The following is a 24,523-nucleotide window of genomic DNA, read 5'->3' on the forward strand; positions in this document are numbered from 1 at the left end:
AATCGCAGCGAAAGAATCCTTGACAGCAGCAGAACACATGTTTGCTCCATCTTCCAAAGCCTTCGTTCCCCATTTCTCCTCCCTCCACACACTTTTCTCAAACCAGCTTTGGAGGCTTGGGAGGGGGGAACCATAACAAATTTGGCGGGGTGTGTGTTGGGGGGGGAAGAATGTTCCATTGCGCAAGGGCAAATCCGAAACGGGAAACTTAAGAACAGCTTTGGACGCAAGCCCATGTCCGCAAATTAACCCAAACCCGAAGGCTCAGCAAAACCCCAAGGGACGAGCCCCGCAGCGAAGGAGGTTGTCAGAAGGAGCGGGGGACTTAGCTGATGTTCCCATTTCCTGGACCAGCCTTCCATCAAAGCAGGTAGGAAAAGCCTCCTGCTAACTGGCCTCCCCTAATCTCAAAGGCGCCCACACAGCTGTCAGGCCCTGGCAGAAGTTCATAGAAAATCCAGCACAAGAGAACCACAGACATTGTCCAACATGCTTCCATTCAAACTTGAAAGAAAAAAAGGGAAAGGGCAGGAATTTATTATTATTATTTTTAAAAAACCCTAAACACAACCAAGCTGCACACCACTCAGGAGGTGTCTGCCAAAATAAGATAACTTGGCATAGCCTAGTAACTAAAGGAGAGAGAGGTATATAGAAGCATGTTGCTGTGTTTCCGTTTCCCCTTTCTTCCATGGAGCTCAAGGCGGTATACAGTACAGTGGTACCTCGGGTTAAGTACTTAATTCGTTCCGGAGGTCTGTTCTTAACCTGAAACTGGTCTTAACCTGAAGCACCACTTTAGCTAATGGGGCCTCCTGCTGCCGCCGCGCCGCCGGAGCACGATTTCTGTTCTCATCCTGAAGCAAAGTTCTTAACCTGGAGTAATATTTCTGAGTTAGCAGAGTCTGTAACCTGAAGCGTATGTAACCTGAGGTACCAGTGTACATGATTTCCCCCTCCACCCTCAATTTTATCCCTAACAACAACCTTGTAAGGTAGGTTAAGTGGAAAGTGGGTGACTGGCCCAAGGTCACCTAGGGAGCTTCATGGCAGAGTGGAGATTTGAACTCTGGTCTCCCAGGGTCCTGGTCCGACACTCGTAACAACTATACCACATTGGCTCGAGAAATCAAGACGGGACCCCTGGTTCGAATCTAGCCTCTGCCAGGAGCTCATGCTTTAGTCCCTCCCGACTTCACTATGAGGGCTTATAATTCTGACTTTTAAGAAAGGTGTGGGGAACCCTCCAGATGATGCTGAAAAGCAACTCCCATCTTGCCAGGTGACTGGCCATGCTTGCTGGGGCTGATGGGAGCTGTAATCAGGCAACACCTGGAGGGCCTGCAAGTTCCCCACACCTGGTTTAAGAGAAATGCACACAAAGCACTTCAAAAGCCACAATGCCTGACTGCCGCTTCCCCAGCAGTATTTGGGTGCTCTGCAGAAACAGTATGTGGAGACAATGAGGACTTGCTCCTTGAGGTTAAAGAATTTTGAAAAGTTGTTGCCCCCCCCCTTTCTTCTTCTTAAAAAACCCCCCACAGTAGCCTCACTTCTGCAGAGACCAATCCTTTGGTTCCCTGCTTTTGGGCCCGACTCAACCCATCCTCTTGCACTTCTTGGCCAGAAGAAAGGGGCAGCTCCGTTTTTGGCAGGCTGCACTTGGAACTTGCCCTGCCCAGGGACAAATCCCATCCTCAAGCCCCACAATAACCCCCTGCAAAAGCAAAAACAGGGACTCTGCAGGATCCAGGTACCATTCCCTTCTCCGCAAAGCAAGTAAAATGTATTTGTGTGTTTGTGATCTGTGGTTGCCCCTGCTGAGCCACTGAATGGGTCAGTGGGGGAGCAGAAATGTTACAGAATCATAGTGTTGGAAGGGACCCAAGGGCCATCTAGTCTAACACCCTGGTTCACAGTGATGGCAGCGACTCCTAACCCGTTGTTCTTACTTTCCAGAGTCTACTTTTATGAAACAAAAAAATTCATTCTGGTTAAACAGAACACTTTTAACTGCAAAAGAGACATGCGTCATACAAACAAACCCAACCCGTGTTAGCACAACAAGTTATTACAGCTCAGCAGCCGAGCCTGAAATCTGACGTACTCTTACTTGGGAGTAATCTCCTTCTGCATCAAAGGGGTTGGGATTGGGAAGCCTGTGCTCACCCCCGCCCCCCACCAACCAATCCAGCAGAAATAAACGTCTCATCCGACACAACCCTATGCCTGTTTGATCAGAAACAATTCCCCCTGTGTTGAGTGGGGCTTACTCACAGGTAAAGTGTGTGCCTAGGACTGCAGCCTTGATTTTAGACAGAGGAAAACCTACAGCTGATGCAGTGGGGAGGCAAAATGGAGATACCAGAACAAGGAATACAGTTATGTTTGAAACTGGTGGGGCGAGGGAACTCTTCACTCTTCCCCTCCTAATTATAAAAAAACCCCACAATTTATTTAGCCAAGGTGAAATTTGTTGGAAGGTGGGAATCACCAGCTAGCTCTGTCCTTGTTTTGGGGGGTGGTTCTCAGGCTGCTCCAAAGCTGAAGTGGGACGCGGGTGGCGCTGTTGGTTAAACCACAGAGCCTAGGACTTGCTGATCAGAAGGTCGGCAGTTCGAATCCCTGTGACGGGGTGAGCTCCCGTTGCTCGGTCCCTGCTCCTGCCAACCTAGCAGTTCGAAAGCATGTCAAAGTGCAAGTAGATAAATAGGTACCGCTCCAGCGGGAAGGTAAACGGCGTTTCCGTGTGCTGTTCTGGTTCGCCAGACGCGGCTTAGTCATGCCGGCCACATGACCCGGAAGCTGTACGCCGGCTCCCTCGGCCAATAAAGCGAGATGAGCGCTGCAACCCCAGAGTCGGTCACGACTGGACCTAATGGTCAGGGGTCCCTTTACCTTTACCTTTCTCAGGCTGCTCCAAAGCTGAAGTGGTTTTTTGGGCGGGGCTTGATGGGGAACCACAGAATTGAAGAGTTAGAAGGGAACCAACTGAGTCCTCTAGTCTAAGGCCCTGCAATGCAGGAATCACAGCAGAAAAAGCAGAAACAGAAAAAGTAAAATGCAATATTTTTGAGTTCTTCTCTCGCCAGATGCGAAGCCTAAGCAGGAAATCACCATTTCGAGGCTCCGTGAGGATATCTGCGGAAATTGTGCCCAGCCTGCCTAGCCACAATAAAACAGAAGAATCAGAGCAGTTTGAAACCCATTTTGGGGGTGGGGGAGAAGGGACCCCAAATAAATCATCAACCAATCTGGTTCTGATGCCATTTTAAGGCCAAACTGCTTGTCAAAGTTAAACACGAGTGGAGGGGCGGATCAGGATATTGCAGCTGCCTCCTATTTGCACTGGAAAGTTTCCTTCTCAGTGCAAACAGCAACTGCGTAAATCGTGATGTCTGCCGGGAACTGGAGAGGGAGCAAAAAAGGGAGGTTCCCCCTTTCCATACCTGCTCCAGCCTTGATCCCGGTTCTCTCTCCAAACCCACGACTGGTATTTGTCATTAAAAGCAAAAAACAACAACGCATGCCTACTGCCACTTGCATTAATCTAGTAGGAGAGCGCCCCCCCCCCCCCGCTGCCTGCACACAAACTCATCACTGACCGTTCAGACACTTTTTGATTCCTGCCTGAGCAAACTCCAGGAAGTCCACAGGGAGGTCAATTTCTTTGATGACACAACCTGTGTGCATTTGCGTTGCAACATACAGAGAGGGACAGGCAGGGACGTTGCTCTAACTACTTTAAAGTTAAGTCAGAGAAATGAGCATCAAGACTCATAGAATGGTAGAGTTTGAAGGGACCTTGAGCGTCATCTAGTCCAACTACAGCATGTATGACCAATGAGAGGGTCTTAAATTAATGTTGGTGACTTTTTTGTGATGATTTTATTGTGTGGAGGGTTGGTTTGTTTTTTTGTAAAACACTTGGGAGGTCAGTTTGTTTTTTATACAATCAAGCGGTGCATAGATTTTATGAAGCGAAATTAATTTTGCGAACTAAATAATCAAACCGCTCCCCTCAATTGCTCGCCTGGAATGCAAGATCCATCTTTCAACTCGACGAACTTACGTTAGCCATGTTCTTTGATTGCAATGGGTCTACTCAGAGCAGTGTCTGGTGAGATTCAGGCCCTGAAATTGGGACAGGATTCTGGCTGCCTCTGGATCTGCTTGTTTTGTATTTTGCTATTATTGTGGTTGTTACAGTATTTTAGATGTGCTTTTATTTTTTTATTTTAAATTACATTCTGTTCTTTTGTTGGATACCCTGGGATCTACAGTGGTATCTTGGCTTCAGGTTATAGACTCCGCTAACCCAGAAATAGTGCTTCAAGTTAAGAACTTTGCTTCAGGATGAGAACAGAAATCGTGCTCCGGCGGCACAGCAGCAGCAGGAGGCCCCTTTAGCTAAAGTGGTGCTTCAGGTTAAGAACAGTTTCAGGTTAAGTACGGACCTCCGGAACGAATTAAGTACTTAACCCGAGGTACCACTGTATTTGAATGAAGGGTGGTTCACAAAAGTGAAATAGATAGATAGATAGATAGATAGATAGATAGATAGACAGATAGGTAGGCAGCAGGGTCTGTCCTGCCAGTGAGCTTCAGATGAGGGTGCCTGTTGGATCTCTGCCCTGCTTCCCTGCTCTGGTGTTGTTTCCTTCCAATAAGCCTTTGCTGGAGGAACGGAAGAGGAGCGAGAAAGATGTTGCAACTGGGCAGCAACAGACTTCGTCCCTACCCTCAAGTTCCGCAACAGATCAATCAACCACTCACTCCAGATACAGAAGCATCCTAGAAATAAACCCAGGGGAGGCTGCCCATGGCAGCTCTGAATGAGTCCCTGTTCTCAGCAACTGGGTCTGAAGAGGAGCCACACACCTGAATTTTCAGAAGTGAGCCATCTGAGGATGTGCAAGACAGGCAATTTAAACATGCATGCTAGGTTGAAGGAAAATGTTGCTTTTCTTAGCTTAAAAAAAATAAAAATCTGGCTGATAGGTCCTATTTCAAGATTTTGCACAGATGTGCATGTGGGGAACTGGTTCATAGATCAAAAACAAAGTGAAACCTCACAACCCAACCTTTGTGCATTCCTCCCCCCCCCCATCCCCTGCTCCCTGACTGATGAGCAGGGGATGGGGGGGTCATGTTTCATCATCCGCCCTTGGTCATGTTTCATCATCCACCCTTCAGACACCACCATCGCCCGACTCACTTCCTATGACTAAGTATTCTCAACGGACAAAACTAAAGTGCACCAGCTGGTTTAGAAAAATGATCACTTGTGTGACATTTTCTATTTGCAAAGGAGCTCAGGTGCTTTAAGAAACACCCACCAAGGTGTGCTACAAATTCCTACCATCACTATTTAAAGACACTTGGGACAGCCAAAGTTTGGATCATGAAAGCAGAGAACTAATTGGCTACTTGCTAATGACAGCAAGATGGAATGTCACACATACATGGGTAAAGCCACAGTGGAAATTTGGAATGAGGAAGTCTAGGTTTCTGACCATGTCAGAAAAGCCAATGCAAATACTACTACTATTACTACTACTACTACTACTACTAATAATAATAATTTTATTATTTGTACCCTACCCATCTGACTGGGTTGCCCCAGCCACTCTGGGAGACTTTCAGCATATATAAAAACACAATAAAACATTACATTAAAAAGCTTCCCTATGCAAAAAGTTTGCTTACTAAGAGGTACCTTTTATCCAGCCTGATTTCACTTTATTTAGTATATAAGAATGAGGGACAAAAGCCCCCAAATACCCCAGCAAGGTATTGAATTTTATGGAACTCTTAACAGCAAGAAGAAAAAAAAAAGGCTCCACATTAGAGATCAGTGACCTGTATTTTGGGAACTCTATGCTGCATACGATGGAACATGTGGCAGAGAAACAGAACAATCAAACATAAGAATGTAAGTGGAGCCTTGCTGGATCAGGCCCACTAAATGAAGAAGCGGCTGGTAGGTTTACTGTAGGAAGTATGAATGGGGATACAGTGGTACCTCAGGTTAAGTACTTAATTCGTTCCGGAGGTCTGTTCTTAACCTGAAACTGTTCTTAACCCGAAGCACCACTTTAGCTAATGGGGCCTCCTGCTGCTGCCGCACCATCAGAGCACGATTTCTGTTCTCATCCTGAAGCAAAGTTCTTAACCCGAGGTAATATTTCTGGGTTAGCGGAGTCTGTAACCTGAAGCCTATGTAACCTGAAGCCTATGTAACCTGAGGTACCACTGTATTTGAGCTACGAGATAGGGATGCAGAACATGTGGCCACCTAGATGTGTCTGGACTACAACTCGCAACATCCTTGACCGCTGGCCAGGATATAGCTGGAGCTGTCAGGAGACCCACAGCATCTAGGGGGGACATCAGTTGCCCGCCTCCCAAATACAGCATCCCGGCTCTGAGCCAAAAGGTGGACGTAGATGATCTCACCAACCCTGAGTCATTCAGAGGGGGATCCGAACAAACGACAAGGTGAACAATCCCCTGCAACTTATCCGGAGGAAACAGCACGGCGGCCAACATTGTGGCGGGCTTACGGCTTTGAGATTAGTTTGCGGAGCAACAAAAGCCGCCGGCCGCTATAAATCCCCACTGAGGTGTAGCGTGGGACCGGGCAGGCCAACAACCCGTCTGCTTCTGGTTGTGTAACGGCTATTTACCACAATCACATGCCGGAGCTTTTGCAAAAGACATAATAAGGCCCGGCCAGCCCCTCCTGACAAAGCTTATGACAAAGGATTAGGCCACATGGAGAAAGCAGCACATAGTCCAACTATGGAACTCACCCCCCAACCCCAGAGGGCCATCAATTTGAATGGCTTCAAAAGAGGACTGGGAGAATTCAAGGCTAGTCATAGGGATGCTCTGCCTCTACAGTTGTACCTCGGGTTACATACACTTCAGATTACAGACTCCGCTAACCCAGAAATAGTGCTTCAGGTTAAGAACTTTGCTTCAGGATGAGAACAGAAATTTTGCTGCTGCGACACAGAGGCAGCGGGAGGCCCCATTAGCTAAAGTGGTGCTTCAGGTTAAGAACAGTTTCAGGTTAAGTACGGACTTCCGGAACGAATTAAGTACTTAACCTGAGGTACCACTGTACAAGCAAGGTTTCCGAATACCAGTTCCTGGAAAGCACAGCAAGTGTGGTGTGCTTTGGTGCTCAGTCCTGCTTCCCAGTTTCCCATTGAGGGGGGTGCGTCTCGTCCGCCACTGTGAAAACAGGATATGTTGGACGGGGTGGGCCACTGGCCTGATCCAGCAAGCTCTTCTTCCGTTCTACATATCCATCATGACCAATAAGCCTCAGAGGCAGACCTCTCCTCCTCTTCCACCCCGATTTACTTCATCTCATTTATGAATGGCTTCCCAACGTGTTTTAGCATCGTTCCACGAATCTGTCCAACCCCCTTTTTGAAAGCCAGCATCCGTGTCACTCAGGGCAGCCCGTTCCGTCCCATTCACTTAGCACCGTATCCAGAAGTGTTTTCCTTGGTCTGGTCCCATAAAAAAATAAAATTAAATTTATTTGCTACCCAAAAAAAAAAGGAGAAAAGTGCAAACTTAACAAAAAGAAAATAAACCAAGAAACAAAGGTTTGAACCGCAAAGGGCCAAAGCCTTGGAGGGACAAAAGTAGAAAGAAGATGAGTTTGGATTTGATATCCCGCCTTTCACTCCCTTTAAGGTGTCTCAAAGCGGCTAACATTCTCCTTTCCCTTCCTCCCCCACAACAAACACTCTGTGAGGTGAGTGGGGCTAAGAGACTTCAAAGAAGTGTGACGGGCCCAAGGTCACCCAGCAGCTGCATGTGGAGGAGCGGAGACGCGAACCCGGTTCCCCAGATTACGAGACTACCGCTCTTAACCACTACACCACACTGGCTCAGAAAGATACAGCGCAGCTCCAAAGAAATCATAAAGTGTCCCCACTGATTACATCACATGGCTGGGAAGGCTAGTATGGTGGGGAGAAAACCCCTCTTCCTCCACCTTCTCCTCACCAGGCATAATTTTGTAAGTAGAGCGAGATAAATCGGACTGGCTCCATCTTATGTCCATTTTGCATGCACTCATTCAATATCCTGTTCTGTCCTGTTGCCACCACAATCCACATTTTTTTAAATTTTGAGAAATCTACACATAGATTAGTATCCATGTGAATGTTTCCCCCCAAAAGACAACACATTTCTAAACACGGTTTCTCTTGAGATATGCAGCACTTTCCTGAAAGGAGGACAGCACTGCAAAATTCAAAAAAAATACGAAATCTGAAGAATAGATTGTCCCAGAATACTGGGGGCGATGCAGAGTATTTAGACTCCATTTCTACCTCCCAAGCACTCAGCGGGAGTCAGTATCATCTCAGGAATCCTTACAACACCCCCCTGGAAGTCAGACTAGGCTTACCAATACGAACTAGGGCTTGTGGGAGATTGAAAAGGAAGAGCTTTGGAAGGATGCATTACGAGTTCACAGTAGAAAGGAAGATCTGAACCAGAGTTTTTCTGCTTCGCTGCTCGCTCTCTTATTAGACAGTCCACTGCCTCTAATATCCATCTTGGAAATGTAATGCATTTTATTTCGGCTTTTGGGTGGGGAGGAGGGGCTGCCACCTTCTGCTTGAAGTGTTCACCTAGCGGAAACAGTTAAAAGCACCAAGGAAATATATTTCCTCCCTTGCTCGGGCAAGGAGGGGGGAGGGAGTCTACGGAAAGAAGATTAAGTGGGGGACTCATTTTGCTCTCCGAGACCAACACCTCCCTCCTTCCTCCCCACCCCCCGGGACGTGCAAAGGGTCATGTACACACCCGTTTGGTTCCTCAGCCCAGCTCCTGCTTACAGATTACCCATGACACTGGACAAGGCTTATGCATTTATACACCTCCCCCAGTACGAACTGGACTCCTCACTAACTAAAAGAGAGAGAGAGAGAGAGAGAGAGAGAGAGAGAGAGAGCTCTGACCTCAGATCTCAGGTTGCTGGGGGCTCGTCCCCCCACAGCCAATCAGGAGGCTGATCCTGGGCATGGCCCTCCCTTCCCCCCTCGTAAGCCAGAGCATCATGTTCACCTTTCGCCCACATTCGCTGGGCTGCTTCTGCTTGCCTGCCAGGCCCCCCTCCCTTCCCGCCAGGCGGACATGCCAGCAGCACCCTCCCCAATGGAGGAGTGGGGCGTGGGGGAAGGGGAGGAGGAAGATGGGGGAGAGAAAGGGGCCTCCCCATTTCATCAGGAGGGGGGAGGGAAGCATGGCAAGATGCATCCACTTTGAATATGCCCAAATGCCAGAAGCGACCGGAAACAAGCACATTCTCCCGCCAGGAGGGGTGAAGGCCTATCCTGTTGCAAAGACTCACTCTTGCCAGGGTAAAGACCCTCCCCGCCCCCAAAATTCAGGAGCTTAACAACATGGCTCAAGTTAGAAACCTTTTGTCATTTGCTTTCCAGACGGAAACTTGCACAGGCAGAGCAAAAGGCTGGGGAGCTGGAGCAGTGACGTCTGCCAACTTAGAGGCAGGGAAGTAGCTAAGTTCCTAGTGGGGGGGGGGGGAGAGTTGCTGCAACATCAGGTCCTCCTTGCAGGCTTCCCTTTGGAACACCTGGACTGCCACCGCATAGCTGTCAACCTTCCCTTTTTTTTGCGGGAAATTCCCTTATTCCAGCGCCGTTTCCTGCTGCTTCCCGCTGCTATCCTGGATTGTTAGATATCCTGTAGACTGTCCCCAGGACAGGTGAGGCTGCTGATCTCTTATTTTCAAATCTGAAAGTTGACAGCTATGTGCCACTGTGAGAACAAGATGCTGGACTGCTTGGGCCACTGGCCTAATGCAGGGTCTTCTCCTGTTCTTAAATGGTTTCGGGACCAACTCAGCTCAAATTCAGCTGCTCCACACTGCTGGAGGTGAGGCCTCAAACAGACCTTTCTCTTTCAGCAATCGTTTTAAATTAAGTTGCATTATGGATCTTGTGATTTTACCTGTGGGGTTTGTGGCTGCTGTTTGTTAAACACACTATATCCTTTTGGCTGATAAGATTGTTTTATTGATTCTTACATAAAACTCTCTAACTGTCTATGGTGACAAGTGGCTTAGGGATATTATCAATCAATCAATCAATCAATCAATCACCCAAATGGCCCCAACTGGGAGAAAACAATGCCTGCAGATCTCACTTTCCATCAATTATGTAATTTTAAAAAAAGAAAAGAAAGATTAGAAACATGCCTTGCGTCCAGAAAAGCTAGTATAAAATTGACCTTTCATCTACAGCACAAGATCTGCCCCCCCCCAAATTCCTTCCTTGCCCCAGGTATAGTGTTGCCAACTAACCAGAAAAAGAGACACTGTGAGCTGCTCTTGTGCCTTTTAATAGCTTGAAGTATCATCATATCATCATCTGCCAAATGACTAGAGATCAAGCGTTGGAGAAGCAACCCATTCACTGTAAAAAAAACCACTTTCCTAATCCAGATCAAGTTGGTGTTAAAGGGTTAGAGCAACTGCAGCCAAACCAGAAATGGGCAACCCAGATCTCAATCAGGACTGCCATTTTGGATTTCAACACCAAGGGAGACAAGATGTTCAGCTGGGCTTCTTGGATCGTTAAATATTAATTTGCTTTTTAAAAGAAGAAGTGTACTTCAAGGATATTTGCTATACCTGATCATCACTATAGCAATGACATCAGTACAGGATACGTCCCTTTGGTGCAAATGCTTAGTACGTAGACCCACTGAATTGCAGGACAATCATTGCACACAGTCTATGCAGAAGTAAGCTCATTGTATCCAGTGGGGCTTACTCGCTAGTCAGAGGCTCCAGGATTTCAGACTTAGTGTTTTGTGGTGGAGAGGGAGAAACAGGCCTACTGCCTTGTCTAAGGGACTCCTCTGAGCTCCTCCTGAGTGCTTGCTGTCTGGGGTTTCCTACCCCACCCTAATGAAATTTTCTTTATATTTACTCCCCCCGCCCTTTTTTTACTCTTCTGCCTAGAACAGACTTGCAAGTAGCGGCTCGCCTCTTCGCCTACCGCGCAAACTCAGAACCACCAGCAGAAAATTTCCATGAACCAAAAGATGCTCCTTTTCGGATGGAAAAAACCCAGAAAAGGCCCCGCGCCTCCCTGAGCAATTGTTTTTAAACTGGTGCAGGATCTCTGGAGCCCAGAGGAATCCTGGAGAGCAGCAAAGCGTATCATGATAACAAATGCATTTTGTCAATATTTATTATCCCCATCCTTTCCAACAATGATCCGGGACAACTCCCACTGACCTGGTCTGGTCTAGAGGGGTCTTTGTCCAGGAGATCAAAGCCTGCCCCATTGTGTCCCAGGCCTCTTTGATGAAGGAGCAGAAGAAAAAAGAAGGAACGCCGCCCCCCGCCTTCTTCATAAATTGTTGTTTTAAATCCTATCGGCTTCCGAAATTTTTGGCCTGGGGGGAGCGGAGAAGGAAGCGGACCACGAAAGTGCCCCGCTTGTGAGCTTCTCCATCCTTCCCCTGCAGGACGAGCGCAGTGGTGTGCTCCCAGCCGTCACGTCCCACATTCCTGTTCCAAATCCACACCTTATGAGCAACTCAGCCCGTGGCGCTGCCAAGATTCCAGCCCAGCTCTTCCCTGCCGCCACCCTCGCCCCTGCCGACTGTGTCATCAGCAATCAGGGTTCCATCGGCAGCCTTGTGACCAGTCTCTGCACACAAGGGGTGGGGGAGACACACCACGGCATGGAAAGGAAGCAATTGACAACCCTCTTGCACAATTTAAATCTTTCAAAAGCATCCTGACCCAGAAACATTGGATCACACACAGCAGCGTTGCCTCAAATGCCCTTTGATGTGGGTGAGGCTCTGTCTTGGGCTGGTCTTCCGCCTTTGCAAGCCTAAAGCAGGAATATTTTTTGCAAGCTTGATTTATCAGTGAGATTGGGCCATATGCAGGCTCTATGAATGGAAAGTGGAGACGCTGTAGGTGCTTTCCCTTATTTGTTTATTTTGTTAATGCAGAAAAATCTTCAATGAAAACGAATAATAATACAGTGGTACCTCGGGTTAAGTACTTAATTCGTTCCGGAGGTCTGTTATTAACCTGAAACTGTTCTTAACCTGAAGCACCACTTTAGCTAATGGGGCCTCCCGCTGCCGCTGCGCCGCCGGAGCACGATTTCTGTTCTCATCCTGAAGCAAAGTTCTTAACCCGAGGTACTATTTCTGGGTTAGCAGAGTATGTAACCTGAAGCGTCTGTAACATGAAGCGTCTGTAACCTGAGGTACCACTGTAACAAAAAATTTAAGCAGGAAGAGAAAGCGTTTGCATTTCAGGATAGTAAACAGACCCGAGAGACCCTTTAGCTATAGAAAGATAAATGCCTCAATGGGTTTGCCTCTATGGCAGCAGAATTCGGAAATGAAGAGGAATAGCGTATGTCCCTTTATTAAAAAGGGAGATGGCCCCATAAGAGTCAGACCACGTCTGCAGAGACACGGGTTCAAATCCTCAGTCCTTCTTGGGCCAGTCACACACACACACACACACACACTCAGCAATACCAACTTTATGGGATCAGTGCAAAGTTAAAAGGCAGAGAGGAAATTGTATGTGCTGCTTTTGCTCCTTGGAAGCAAATGTAATTAAAACAATGAGTGAGTCTGCGGTTGCACACAGGCTTTGAATGGAGAGAGAGCCCCGGGCTCAATTTCTAGCAATTGTCATTGAAGCGTCTCCAGTTAGCAGGGCTGAAAAGGGCCTTGCAGAGCAGGGGTGAGGACTCCAACTCCCATCACCTCTGGGGACTGGACAGGGCTGCTGGGGCTTGTAGTCCAAAAAACATCTGGAGGGCTACAGGATACCCACCGCAGCTGGAAAGCCACCACCAGCCCCTTGGACAAGCTGGTCTGACTTGGGGTGAGGCAGTATCATAGTTCAGAAGGCAGCCCTATTGAATTGCACCCAGGTTACATGTCTAGTACAAGACTGCAACTTCATAAGATAGCCCTGGGAATCAATGTGCTGCCTACCCTCATAGTCAACAAGTGAAGGCACATGGGCTAAATCCAGCCCCTTGAATTGCCAATATAAGGACTGCCTTATCCTGAGTCAGACCTTTGGTCCATCAAGCTCAGTGATGTCTACACTGGCTGGCAGCAACTCTCCAGGGTTTCAAGCAGGGGACATTCCCAACCCTACCTAGACTGAACCTGGGACTTTCTGCATGCAAAGTAGGCTCTCCGCCCTTGAGCCACGATTCTTCCCCACAATAAACCCAGAAAACCACAGTAAACAGTAAGGTCTTTGCTTGCAGCGGAGAAACAAAACTGAGACCTCAGGTCCAAACAAAGCAGGCCTGCTGCGTTATACAAAATGAAAACAAGTACAGGTATACCAATGTACTTTTTTAAAAAAGGCAGACGAAAAGCATAAAACTAAGTAAGGAGCAGGATAAGACAAAATTGCTATAGGAACAGCACCTAACGAAAGGATTTGCCAGCATCCTAAATCAAGGCTCGGAAGGAAATAGGCAGCCAATTCAACTCTTTCAGAACAGGCATAATGCGAGATGCCCATCAAAATTCTGGTAGGGAAAGACCTGCCAAATAAGTTGAAAAACATCTTCATGTATGCGACAACGGCCGCGAGAGTTCTGGTAGCACAAGGATGGAAGACTGAAGAAACCCCAACTAAAGAATCATGGCAAGAAAAATTGGTGGACTATGCAGAACTGGCAAAACTGACATACACCGGTAAGCTACGGGACAAGGATAACTGTGACTTTAAGGATGAATGGGAACCTTTCACAAAGTATCTGAAGATGCAACAAAGCGAACTGGACTCCTTTGCAGATTTTGAATAAACATTCACAAACTTTTTATTGACAATAATCAGCTAAATAGTTTGAGGATCTATACAACTTTGTAACATGCAGAAAACAGCATTCTTAGAGAAACCAAAGACTGGAACTGAGGGAAGTCGGGGGGTGGGTTTTGTGGGGGGGGAGGAAAAATGGAGGGGGGGGAACAAGGATGATATGTTTTTGGATAATATGTCTTGTTATAATTTTGAATATAAAAATAAAAAAAAATTCTGGTAGCAGCGGTCTGCCCCGGTGGAATTAATATCTGCCTGCCACACCAGGGCTTCCCTCTCTCTTAGGAATCACCTGTGACCTCGTCTTGGTCAGGGTGAGCTGAGAGCATAAGGGAAAGTCACCTGAAGATGGGGCAGCTCCTAAGCAACTGCTTCAATTGCTTTTGCCTGCGCTCTCCTTTTGAGAATTAGAAACCGGGCCAGCCCTACCGTTAGACAATCGCATTAGGTGGCAGGTACTTGTGGGGAGCTAGAGGACAGAAGCAGCAGCCACAGCTCCTGAGCCCTGTAGTCATTCCCCTCTGTTAGAGATCAGGGCTGTGTGCACCCCCTCAGCTCCACTCAGGTATAATGGAGGATACTACCCCATTGGGGCATCTCTGTTGTGATGGATAGGCAAGATACGAGTTCAATTCCACAGCCCGTGAGCTTGTTGAGTTGCCATCTGTCAGGCCTGCCTATCTCGCAGGGTTGTGGAGAAAGCTTCCTCCCAAAATTTCATGTCAAGAGTTTACCTGCCCTATAGTTCAAACCCTGCACTACAGCTCATCTTCAGGCATCACACAGCAGGATTTCTGCTCTTTTATGTCAGTCGTTGCCAGGATACTGACACTCCCCAAATGTAACCCGAGACAGAACTCAGTTCCAGTTTAGGAACTAGTCTCCTGCATGAGATCTCCATAAACCAGTGGTGTCCAAACATTTTTCAAAGAGGGCCAGATTTGATGAAGTGAAGGGCCGTGAGGGCCGACCAAAGGGCCAATCAAAGTTGTTGCCTTTTTTTAGGATTGAAGTGGTTGGCCTTTCTTTATGATTTTACCCCAAAGTTGTTGAACTTTTTTTAGGATTAAAGTGGTTGAGGTTTTTTTAGGATTTTACCTCAGGAAATAAACTGCCACAGGGGCCGGATTGAACCGACCGGCAGGCCAGATTATTATTTTTTAAATAAATTTTTATTAATTTTCCAATACATTTATGCATTTTTAACCAAATTGTAACAAAACATCTCTTTTGGACTTCCTTCAGCTTCTCTGGCAATCATCCATGTTTATCTCTTAATTACGCATTCCCTTTACACATACTGCCGTTTGTCTTCCCTCTCCCTTCTATTTCTTTTTTGACAATATCTCTCAGTTTTGACAGCGCCTCTTGAAACCCCACTAGCGTTGTTTGTATATCGCATACATTTTTCAGATACTCTACAAACTTTCCCCAGTCTTCAATGAACCTTTGGTCTCGGGCATATCTGATTTTCCCAGTTAATTTGTCCAATTCTGCATAGTCTGTCAATTTCAATCTCCATTCTTCTATTGTCGGTAATTCCTCTTGTTTCCATTTTTGAGCCAATAAAATCCTTGCCGCTGTAACTGCATACTGAAAGAGTTTACAGTCTTTTCTTCTTATTTCTTTTCCTGTAATTCCTAAAACAAAGGCTTCTGGTTTCTTCACAAAAGTAAATTTTAACATCTTTTTCAATTCATTATAAATCGCATCCCAGAAACCCTTCACCTTCTTACATTCCCACCGACCGGCGAGCCAGATTAGGCCCCTGAACCGGACTTTGGACATGCCTGCCATAAGCCAACAGAAACCAAGAAATCCACTGTTGACTCAAATGCATTATTAGCAGGGATCTTAGGAGCCAACTCCTAGGGAACATGGGGGCTTTGGCCCCCACAATAAAATATTTGAGGGGGCTGAACAAAGTTGATGAGTATTCCCATTCAAACGGTGTGTGCGCACTTTGTCATGTGATTGATTATGCGGTGCGGGGCTTACCTGGGGCCCCCACAATATTTTATTCGAGTCGGGACCCCTGGAAGCAATCCACTGGAACATTTGCTTGGAAGCTGTACGCCGGCTCCCTCGGTCAGTAAAGCGAGATGAGCACTGCAACCCCAGAGTCGTCCGCGACTGGACGTAACAGTCAGGGGTCCCTTTACCTTTTACATATACATTGCAAGGGGTACACCTGATGACTCTCTACAATTTAAGTTTCTATACTGTAGGTCTACTTCTCAAACTGTGGAGGTTTGGGCTGAAAAGTGGATGGGAGACCGCCCAACAGCAATATCCCTGCTGCTTTCATCTCCCTGCAGGACAAGCAGCGTATTTGGTGTAACAAACATAGTAGGTCACCCATTTCACAGACAGAGAACTAAGGCCAGACCTCAACATTTGAAAAGTGAGTACCACAGATGATTCTTGAGCAGAATTTCCCCCCCCCTACAACACCACACTGAAGAACAAGTGTGAGATTCTGGGAAAGCTCTCTTTATCATTAGTGACAGGGACAATAAATTGAAAAATAAAGATGAAACGCTTAAAGCATCATTACAGATCAATGACAGGAAAAGCGAAAGAGACCGAGGTAGCAAGCCTAGACATGCTTACCTGGGAGTATAACCGTTTGAGCTTAATAGGGCCTACTTCTGAGTAAACTTTTTATAGGATTGCATTGCACAATTTCTAAAGAAATTTGCAACTGGCTGCCGCATAATCCAAGTTCATTAGCGATGGAAAGGACATTCCTAACCCAAGCTCAATGTTCGTTTCAGTGCTGAGGTTTCACCCCCCATTAACCGAAATCTACGAGACAATTTTTAAACACAAAGCCATTCATTTTAAAGAATGATTAAACACCTCTCTATTACTCCCGGGGAAGAATGTCTGCAGATATTGCACAACTGTCATTTCCTAGATAGGAAATGTTGCAGAACAGGTATGTTTGACATTTTGAGAGGAGAAAAAGTCCAATTACAGACACGTCAGTCTGGACACTTGCAGACATGTACACCGTAAAAGCAGAAACGCACCCTGAACTTAACTGGATTTTAACTGTGTATTTTAACTGGTTTTCAAGAGGAGGATTTCGGAGAATATAAAATGTGATTGTGTTTAATCAAAATATATTCTGCTGGATCTTCAAAACAGAAACTAACCAAGTTACAATGTTTGGCGGTACATGACAGGCAACCCCCACAAAAAGAGGGATGCGATTTAAAAAGTGAAAACAATCCAGTTATTCTCTCCCCCCCCCCCATTGTGAGCCTTGTAAGGAATTTTAGAATGATTTCAGAGTCTAAAAAAATATTTCTAATATAATGTAATAGAAGGCAACGTTTTACAGATTAACAACAACAGCATAGCCCTACTGAAATTAATGGACCTAAATTAGTCATGCTCATCAATTTCAATGTGTCTACTTAGAGAAGAGCTAACATGGGACCAAACCTATCTGTAAACTCAGGGGAGAGGGTACAAAAAAACAGAATCGTCTGCCAATAAAGGTACGTGTGAGAAATAGATTACTTGATCCCAAAATAAAAAGTAAGCCTTACTAAAACACTAGACTGATGGTGTGATCCACAAGCAAGTTAATATCACCAAAGTCACCGTGACTAGCAGACAGCCTGACTTATTTACTCTAAGGCTGCAAGCCTATACCTTGGAGTAAAAGCTCCACTGAATTCAATGGGGCTGACTTCTGAGCAGACATGCACAGGAGAACATTAAGCTCAACGGGATTTACAAGCAGCACAAAACTGCAGCTGAACCACGCAGCACCAGACACAGTTCTTACCTATTCGTAAGCCCCATTGAACCTATTGGAATTTAAACACCAAAGGAGAAAACATGCACAGGGGGCAGGCATGGGCATAGCCAAGGTGGGCTGCCCCCTAACAAAAATCCTGGCAACACCCATGGGGGCAGGTTACACAGTGCGCTTCCTTGCGAATAAGACCCAATGCACATAGTGCAACTTACTTCTGAGTCAACATGCCTATAGGCTTGTTGGGTGTTTAATCCCAGGTCTACCCCAATCCCATACAAATTCAGGGGTGGGGTCCTCAGATTTAAGAGCTGGAGTGATGTTGGTAAGTGTAGCTGGATCTTCAATACTTCCCAGAGACCAGCCTTTCTCAATCTTGGGTACCCAGATGTTGTTGGACTACAACTCCCATCATCTTGCTAACTAGGAATGATGGGAGTCGTTGTCCAACAACATCTGGGGTCCTAAGGTTGAGAAAGGCTGCACTAGACTATTTCCCCTACCCTACCCTGTCTTATTTCTGGTACCTGAGCTCAGAGCCCCTCTGGCTGGGAAAATCAGCTCTCCTCCATTTCACCTGCCTTTATACAGCAACGCGGGTGGCGCTGTGGGTTAAACCACAGAGCCTAGGACTTGCCGATCAGAAGGTTGGTGGTTTGAATCCCCGCGACGGGGTGAGCTCCCATTGCTCGGTCCCAGCTCCTGCCCACCTAGCAGTTTGAAAGCACGTCAAAGTGCAAGTAGATAAATAGGTACCACTCTGGCGGGAAGGTAAACTGCGTTTCCGTGCGCTGCTCTGGTTCGCCAGAAGCGGCTTGGTCATGCTGGCCACATGACCTGGAAGCTGTATGCCGGCTCCCTCGGCCAATAAAGCGAGATGAGCGCCGCAACCCCAGAGTCAGTCACTGCTGGACCTAATGGTCAGGGGTCCCTTTACCTTTACCCTGTCTTATTTCTGGTACCTGAGCTCAGAGGCCCTCTGGCTGGGAAAATCAGCTCTCCTCCATTTCACCTGCCTTTATACAGCAACTAAGTACAATGCATCTTCTGAGCCTTAAGCTGCAACCTCGTAGTGTACACTTTCTGGGTAGTCCCACTGAACCCAGCAGCATTGCAATTTCAAATAGACACACGTAAGACTGAGCACCAGAACTGGTTTGCAAATGCTCACACACTGCTAGTTCTGGATTTTGCCTGTGCAGAGCCGCACACAACTCAATCCAAGCACCCTGAGTTTGTGGGCTTGCATTACAAGTCAATGGTGGATGCTTCTCTTTTTTGCAAATATCACTGTCCAACAGCTCAGATAGCCAACATGATGAAGTCTAAGCTTTGCCAACCTGCTGCCCTCTGGATATTTTGCAGCCTGGCAAAGACTGGGACAGAGGCTAGAAGACTGGACAGGAAACATCGTGGGTTCATTTATTGTATCTTCTGTTTTATGCTCACAACAGCCCTGGCAAGGCAGGTAATGGTCAAAATAAAGCAAGGGTTACAACATCACCCATGAGCTTCCCAGCAGAGCATGATTTGAACCAGCATCTCTCCTGTCCTGGCCTAACAATTTAACCAACACACCATGTCCTCTGCGTAACTTGAGCCCAGCCAATTGCAGGGTTGTTGTAAAATAAAATAACCCCAAAATAACATACACTCGCTTGGTGACCTTGAAGGATGGAATGCTTTTTTTTGTAAAAAAAATTGTAAATTAGGGAATAAAGCGGAAACTGATGCACACAGTCAAATATTCCAGCTTCTCAATCACGGCATCATCAACAAAAGTTGCCATTTCTCCCTGTTACAGAGGCTGCAGATTTTCTGACAAATTTCCAGCTGACTGTTACAATCATAGTGGGCTGTCCCAGACTCAGGGGTTTTTGGAACACCTTCTGCAGCCCCAAAAAGGCACTTGAACCCTGTTTAATAAGGAACACAAGCACACAAAACTTTGCGAATTGTGCTCCACTAATGTATAAACCAGTCACAGAATATTGACAGGCGTAAAGTTGCCAAACATCAGGCTAGCTTTAAGAAGTCCTCATAAATGAAACAGGTGTTTCCCCAATTTCTTTTCATTCTTTTCTCTTTCAGTTTCAGAAAAATATAGATCTACTGCACATCAATAAACCTGTTCAGTGTGTTGCCAAGAGTTTTGCATCCAAACACAAAATTTCCATTCAGTAGAGGAAAATTTAGACGCTGAAGTAGAGGCAAAAGGTGGAACAAATTATTCTCTGGGGAGGTGGGAGCCCCTCAAGCTAAGAGCGGGCTAACACACACACACACACACACACACACACACACACAAGCTCCAAACCAAAAATTTCCACTTTGCCTCACCACCCAATCAAATCGGGGCAGCAAAGGAGGAAAAGGCGAAGTTGGACTTTCCTGCATTTTTGTCCAACGTTAAGAAGGCTGCCTTTATTTATGTTTCCTTATTTCACCACCTTCATCCTGATGTGTTCCCCCCCATCCCATTTAAGCATAAGGCCCTGAAACCAAAACCCCATTTACAACCATTGTTTGAATCGGAAACAGAGGCGGGACATGAACGCTGCCATTCAAGCCATCACCCTCAAAACTCAAACAAATTCCGTGGGGGGGGGGAGTGGGGAAGAGAGTGGACCCCTTTGGTTTCCAGTGTAGAGATTCCCCCCCCCCCAAAAAAAACCCAGTCCCTCTAAAACCAAAGGAAAGTCGATTTAAATATCAAAGCAGCCGGAACACAGGAGACAAAGGACACCCTCCCAGGAGCCTTTTAACGGAAGTAACACTTTTTCTCCATCAGTGGTTCGTTGCTGATTTTTTGGAGGGTAGGGAACAGTTATTTTGAACTTCAGCCCTTCCCCGACTTGCTTGAGAGTATTATGGGTTGCCCCACGGCCAACCATTTGGAAAGCGACATGATGCAACGGGAGGCAACGGGGGCGGGGGAGAGGAGCCCGAGCGGTGGCGGGACAGCCTGGTGGGGGCGGGGAGCAGTAGTAGGCACGGCACGGCATTGCAGCGCGCTCCCTCCCCCGTCGCGGGAGGGCCTTGCCGGCTTCAGCCACACGGGGGAGCCGCTGCCAACCGGCTTTCTCCGGAGGGGTCTAGCGGTCCGGCGCGCGCGCCCGCTCGCTATGGAAGCCCCCCGCCCCCGATCGCCTGCTTGGACGCCAGGAAGGCGCGGGGATCGGGGGGGATCGGGGGATCCGTGACGCGGGAGGGATTCCCGGGCAGAGACCCGGGGAAAGAAAAAGAGGGAGAGAGTTGGAGAGGCACCGCGCGCTCACCTTGCCGCCGCCGGACTCCATGGCGCTGCGCCGTGCGCCCTCGTCGTGCGCTCCGTCTCTCCAAGTGCCCGTCGAGCTCCGCCGCGCCGCTGCTGCTTCTGGGCTCCTCGGGGCTGGCTACTTCCAAGCCTGGCTGGCTGGCTGGCTGGCTAGCGGGGTTGGCTGGCTGGCTGCACGCTCCTTCGCTCGCTCGCTCTCGGCGTCGTCGTCCCCGCCAAGCTCCCGTCCGTGGTGCGGCTCTCCAAAGTGGCCGCGCGTCGTGCCTCGCCTCCTTCTCCTTGTCCCGGCCCGGCGCGTGGAAGCTGCTTAAGTGACGGCGTGTGTGTCACGCAGGCCCGCCGCGGATTGGCCGGCCCGGCCGGGAGGTGTGTCGGGGGTGTGTGGGGCCGCTTCCCGAGGAAGCGGAGCCGAGATGGGGCGGGGGGGCGCCTCCCGCGTCCTGCGTGAGAAACTGCAAGGCAGAGATGGCGAGGGAGCCGGACGCAAAGGAAAGCGGCGGGGGCGCGCGCTCCGGAGGCTCCTCTGGCCCGCGCAGAGCAGGCGAGGCGAGGGGCAAGGAGAGAAGAAAGCACATTTTAAGGAAAACGCTTATTTTAAAAGCACATTATTTTTTTTTAAAGCACATTTTTACTTTAATTAAAAATCCCACATGCGCGCCTAAGAGAGAACATCGTCGACATGACGTTGTTGCTTTACTGGTTTTAGGCAGAGTTTCGCTTTAAACGGTCCAGTTATTTTCAGACCTTGTGCCGCGTAGAGGATTTTGTTTTCTTTCAGAAATATTGAGCGTTATATAAGCAGTGGAATTATTAAGCGTTGCGCCTTCGCATTTGTCTGCCGCTTACATAACGCTTGATATTTACTATGGTGCACGTTATTTACCGTTTGTTTGTTTGTTTGTTTGTTTGTTTCGTTCTTTTTTTAAAAAAAAGCCTATCGTGTTTATTTGGTCTTTTAAAACTGCCACTCCGGGATTCTATTGATCTTTTTTTACAGTTGTATTCTCAAAAATAAAGATATATTTAATCGATCTTCTATACATACTGTATATAGTTTTAATTCTAATTAAAGTGTTCAATTGCTTTTTAATGAGTGTCTGGAGAGAAGATGGGACATTAATATTATTTAAAGAAACTGTTTTTGTTAGTTGCTTAATGCACATTTTAGCATATACTGTATCTTTCTATCTCTCACAGGTTCAGCAAGCCAAGTTTCTTTTCTGTTTTTATAAAATTATGTTGCCAAGTTCAAGATTGCATGAAAATACAGACTGTATCCAATGCTAGTCCTACCCAGAGTAGAACAACTGAAATTAATAGCACATTCATACCAACTGGTCTACTCTGAGTAGGACTTGATGCAGCCTTGCCTATGCATAGCTGTCAACTTTCATATTTGAAAATAAGGGATCAGCAGCCTCACCTGTCCTGGAAACAGTCTACGGGATAGCAGCGGGAAGCAATGGGAATAAGGCAATTTCCCACAAAAAAAGGGAAGGTTGACAGCTATATGCCTATGCATATTATATTGTACATACAAACAGTACAATAAACATAAGAAATGAAAGAAGCAACTATAATTAAAGATGCCGTGGACCTCTTGGACCATGGGTGGGTCTAACCCCTTATGCCCTCAAGGTATAAAAGCAGAGAGGGATTTTGCGTAGTAAATAGTATATAAATATTGATGATGATGATGATACTCAGGAATGTTGCTGGTGGGTGGGAGAGAATTCTAGAGTTACAATCTGATCCTGCATGAACTTTCTTTGTTAGTTCATCCCTGCCTGCTGTATCTCATGGAGTTGTTTTAAATATGCTTTTATTGTCTAATTCAGTGGTTCCCAATTAGCTTAATTACTCAGGACCCTCTTTTTCAAAAGCTAAACCACGGACCCCCTACTTTTGAAAATTTTGAAAACTCTACAGTAGTTATCTCTGCAAAGCAATTTTTGGAATAAAATGTGGGGTGTCCCTAATAAGCAAAGGCTTTTAGGTATACTTTTTTTAAAAAAAGACCCTAAAAATTGTGATATTATAATGCAAAAATGACAAAAAACTTAGTTGAGGGGGAGGCAAGGGATGGGGCCTTAGAACCCCAGGGGTCCACAGACCCCTAATTGGGAACCATGGGTCTAATTCCTTGTCAATTGCTGCAGTGGGCTACTTTGGGAGGAAATGAATACCAGTTGCTGGAAGCCACAAGAGGGGAGAAGGTTCTTGTGCTCGAATCCTGCTTGCTGGTTTCCCTTTGGGGCATCTGGTAGGCCACTGTGAGAAGAGGATGCTGGACTAGATGGGTCTTGGGCCTGATCCAGCAGGGTCTTCTTATGTTTTTATGGCAGAAGAATTGCATGCTGCAGAATTACTAACAAAAATAATAATTCAGGGGTGTCAGCTGGCACAGCTTGGGCAAACGGGCTCAATAAAGCATGGCTTCCTGTAACTACTGAGGACTAGTGTAGACTTTCCCTGTCCATATATGACAGGGGTGTGGAAAAAACCCTTTGTATCCTGAGGGCCACATTCCCTTCTGAGGGCTGTATGATAGCAGTGGGCGGGGCCAGAGGCAAAAAAGTGGGTGGGGCCATGAACATCAATCTTACCTTTGTTCCTAGGAGAGTTTCTATGCAAACTCACACACCCCTCCCTGTCTTCCACCTGGGCAAGCAAGAAGCCGTATCGGAGTTCAAGGACACATTTCCAGACAGGCAAAAGCAGAAGGTGCAAAGCAGGCCATTAAGGGTTGCAGGCTGGATAAAGTTCTGGGATAAGGTTACCAGATTTTTTTTCAATGAATCCGGGGACGCTTTTCAACTTCAATGGATTTTGTATGAAGACTGATTTGTAAATCAGGGAAACAGGGATGTCTGGTAACCTTATTTTGGGAGCCAATGGAGATGCCGGGGGGGCCCTCCTTTGTCCAAATGCCCCCAACCCTTGCAGCAGCAGCTTTTTACTATCTTGCTCATATTGCAACCAACCAACCGCCTTGTCTTGAGCCAGGAAGGCCTTTTTTCCCTAACATCAAGTGTCTGATGACATTAAGACGTTCAACTCGTTTTTCAGCTTCCTTGGCAGGACTCTCAGAGCCTCCAGAGCTGTCCAGGGATGATATGCAAAGTTTATCCACGCCTGGCGTGGCGGCTCCTGCCTCCTCCCATTGTGGCGGCCTCTGGGCTGCACGCGAAAGAACAAAACACAGTGGGGCTTGCTTGCTGTCCTTAAACATAGCAAGTAGGTTTGCTTAGAATATCTCAGTGCATCCCATGATTCGGGGTCTCAGAGGTTCTAGCATCATAACAAATGAGAAGGGAGTGGGTGGGGGGAGGAAGGAAGAAGGAAAACAAATATATAAATGAATAAATTTGCAAATCCAAATGCATCCTCTAAGATGCATCCCATGACATGGCGAAATAAAACCTCTTTTTAGAAAATGGCCTTGAGGATTCCTAATGGAAAAAGATTGGAAATCTAGATATAGCTGATTGTATGAACCATGGCTACTTTTTAAATTAGATGCGACTCTTCTTTTTATGAGGTGTTTTTTGTGATTACGTTTTGTTCTCAATTGTAAGTTTTTTAA

General features: G+C 46.9%; 1 protein-coding gene across 2 annotated transcripts in view; it reads right to left on the reverse strand.

Moving 5' to 3' along the window:
* SLC2A1 (solute carrier family 2 member 1) overlaps positions 1 to 21,286 on the reverse strand; it is a 42,416-nt gene extending 21,130 nt beyond the window's left edge. The window contains exon 1 of one of the 2 annotated variants that reach the window (XM_081017166.1): positions 20,939 to 21,286. In XM_081017166.1, coding sequence (XP_080873292.1) covers positions 20,939 to 20,959 — 21 coding nt within the window. In that variant the 5' untranslated portion in view covers positions 20,960 to 21,286. The remainder of the gene's footprint in view (positions 1 to 20,938) is intronic. The other variant, XM_081017165.1, reaches the window with a different exon arrangement.
* Positions 21,287 to 24,523: the final 3,237 nt, after the last annotated feature.

The sequence above is a fragment of the Podarcis pityusensis genome, assembly GCF_964106645.2.
Source record: "Podarcis pityusensis genome assembly, chromosome: 8".
Lineage (NCBI taxonomy): Eukaryota > Metazoa > Chordata > Lepidosauria > Squamata > Lacertidae > Podarcis > Podarcis pityusensis.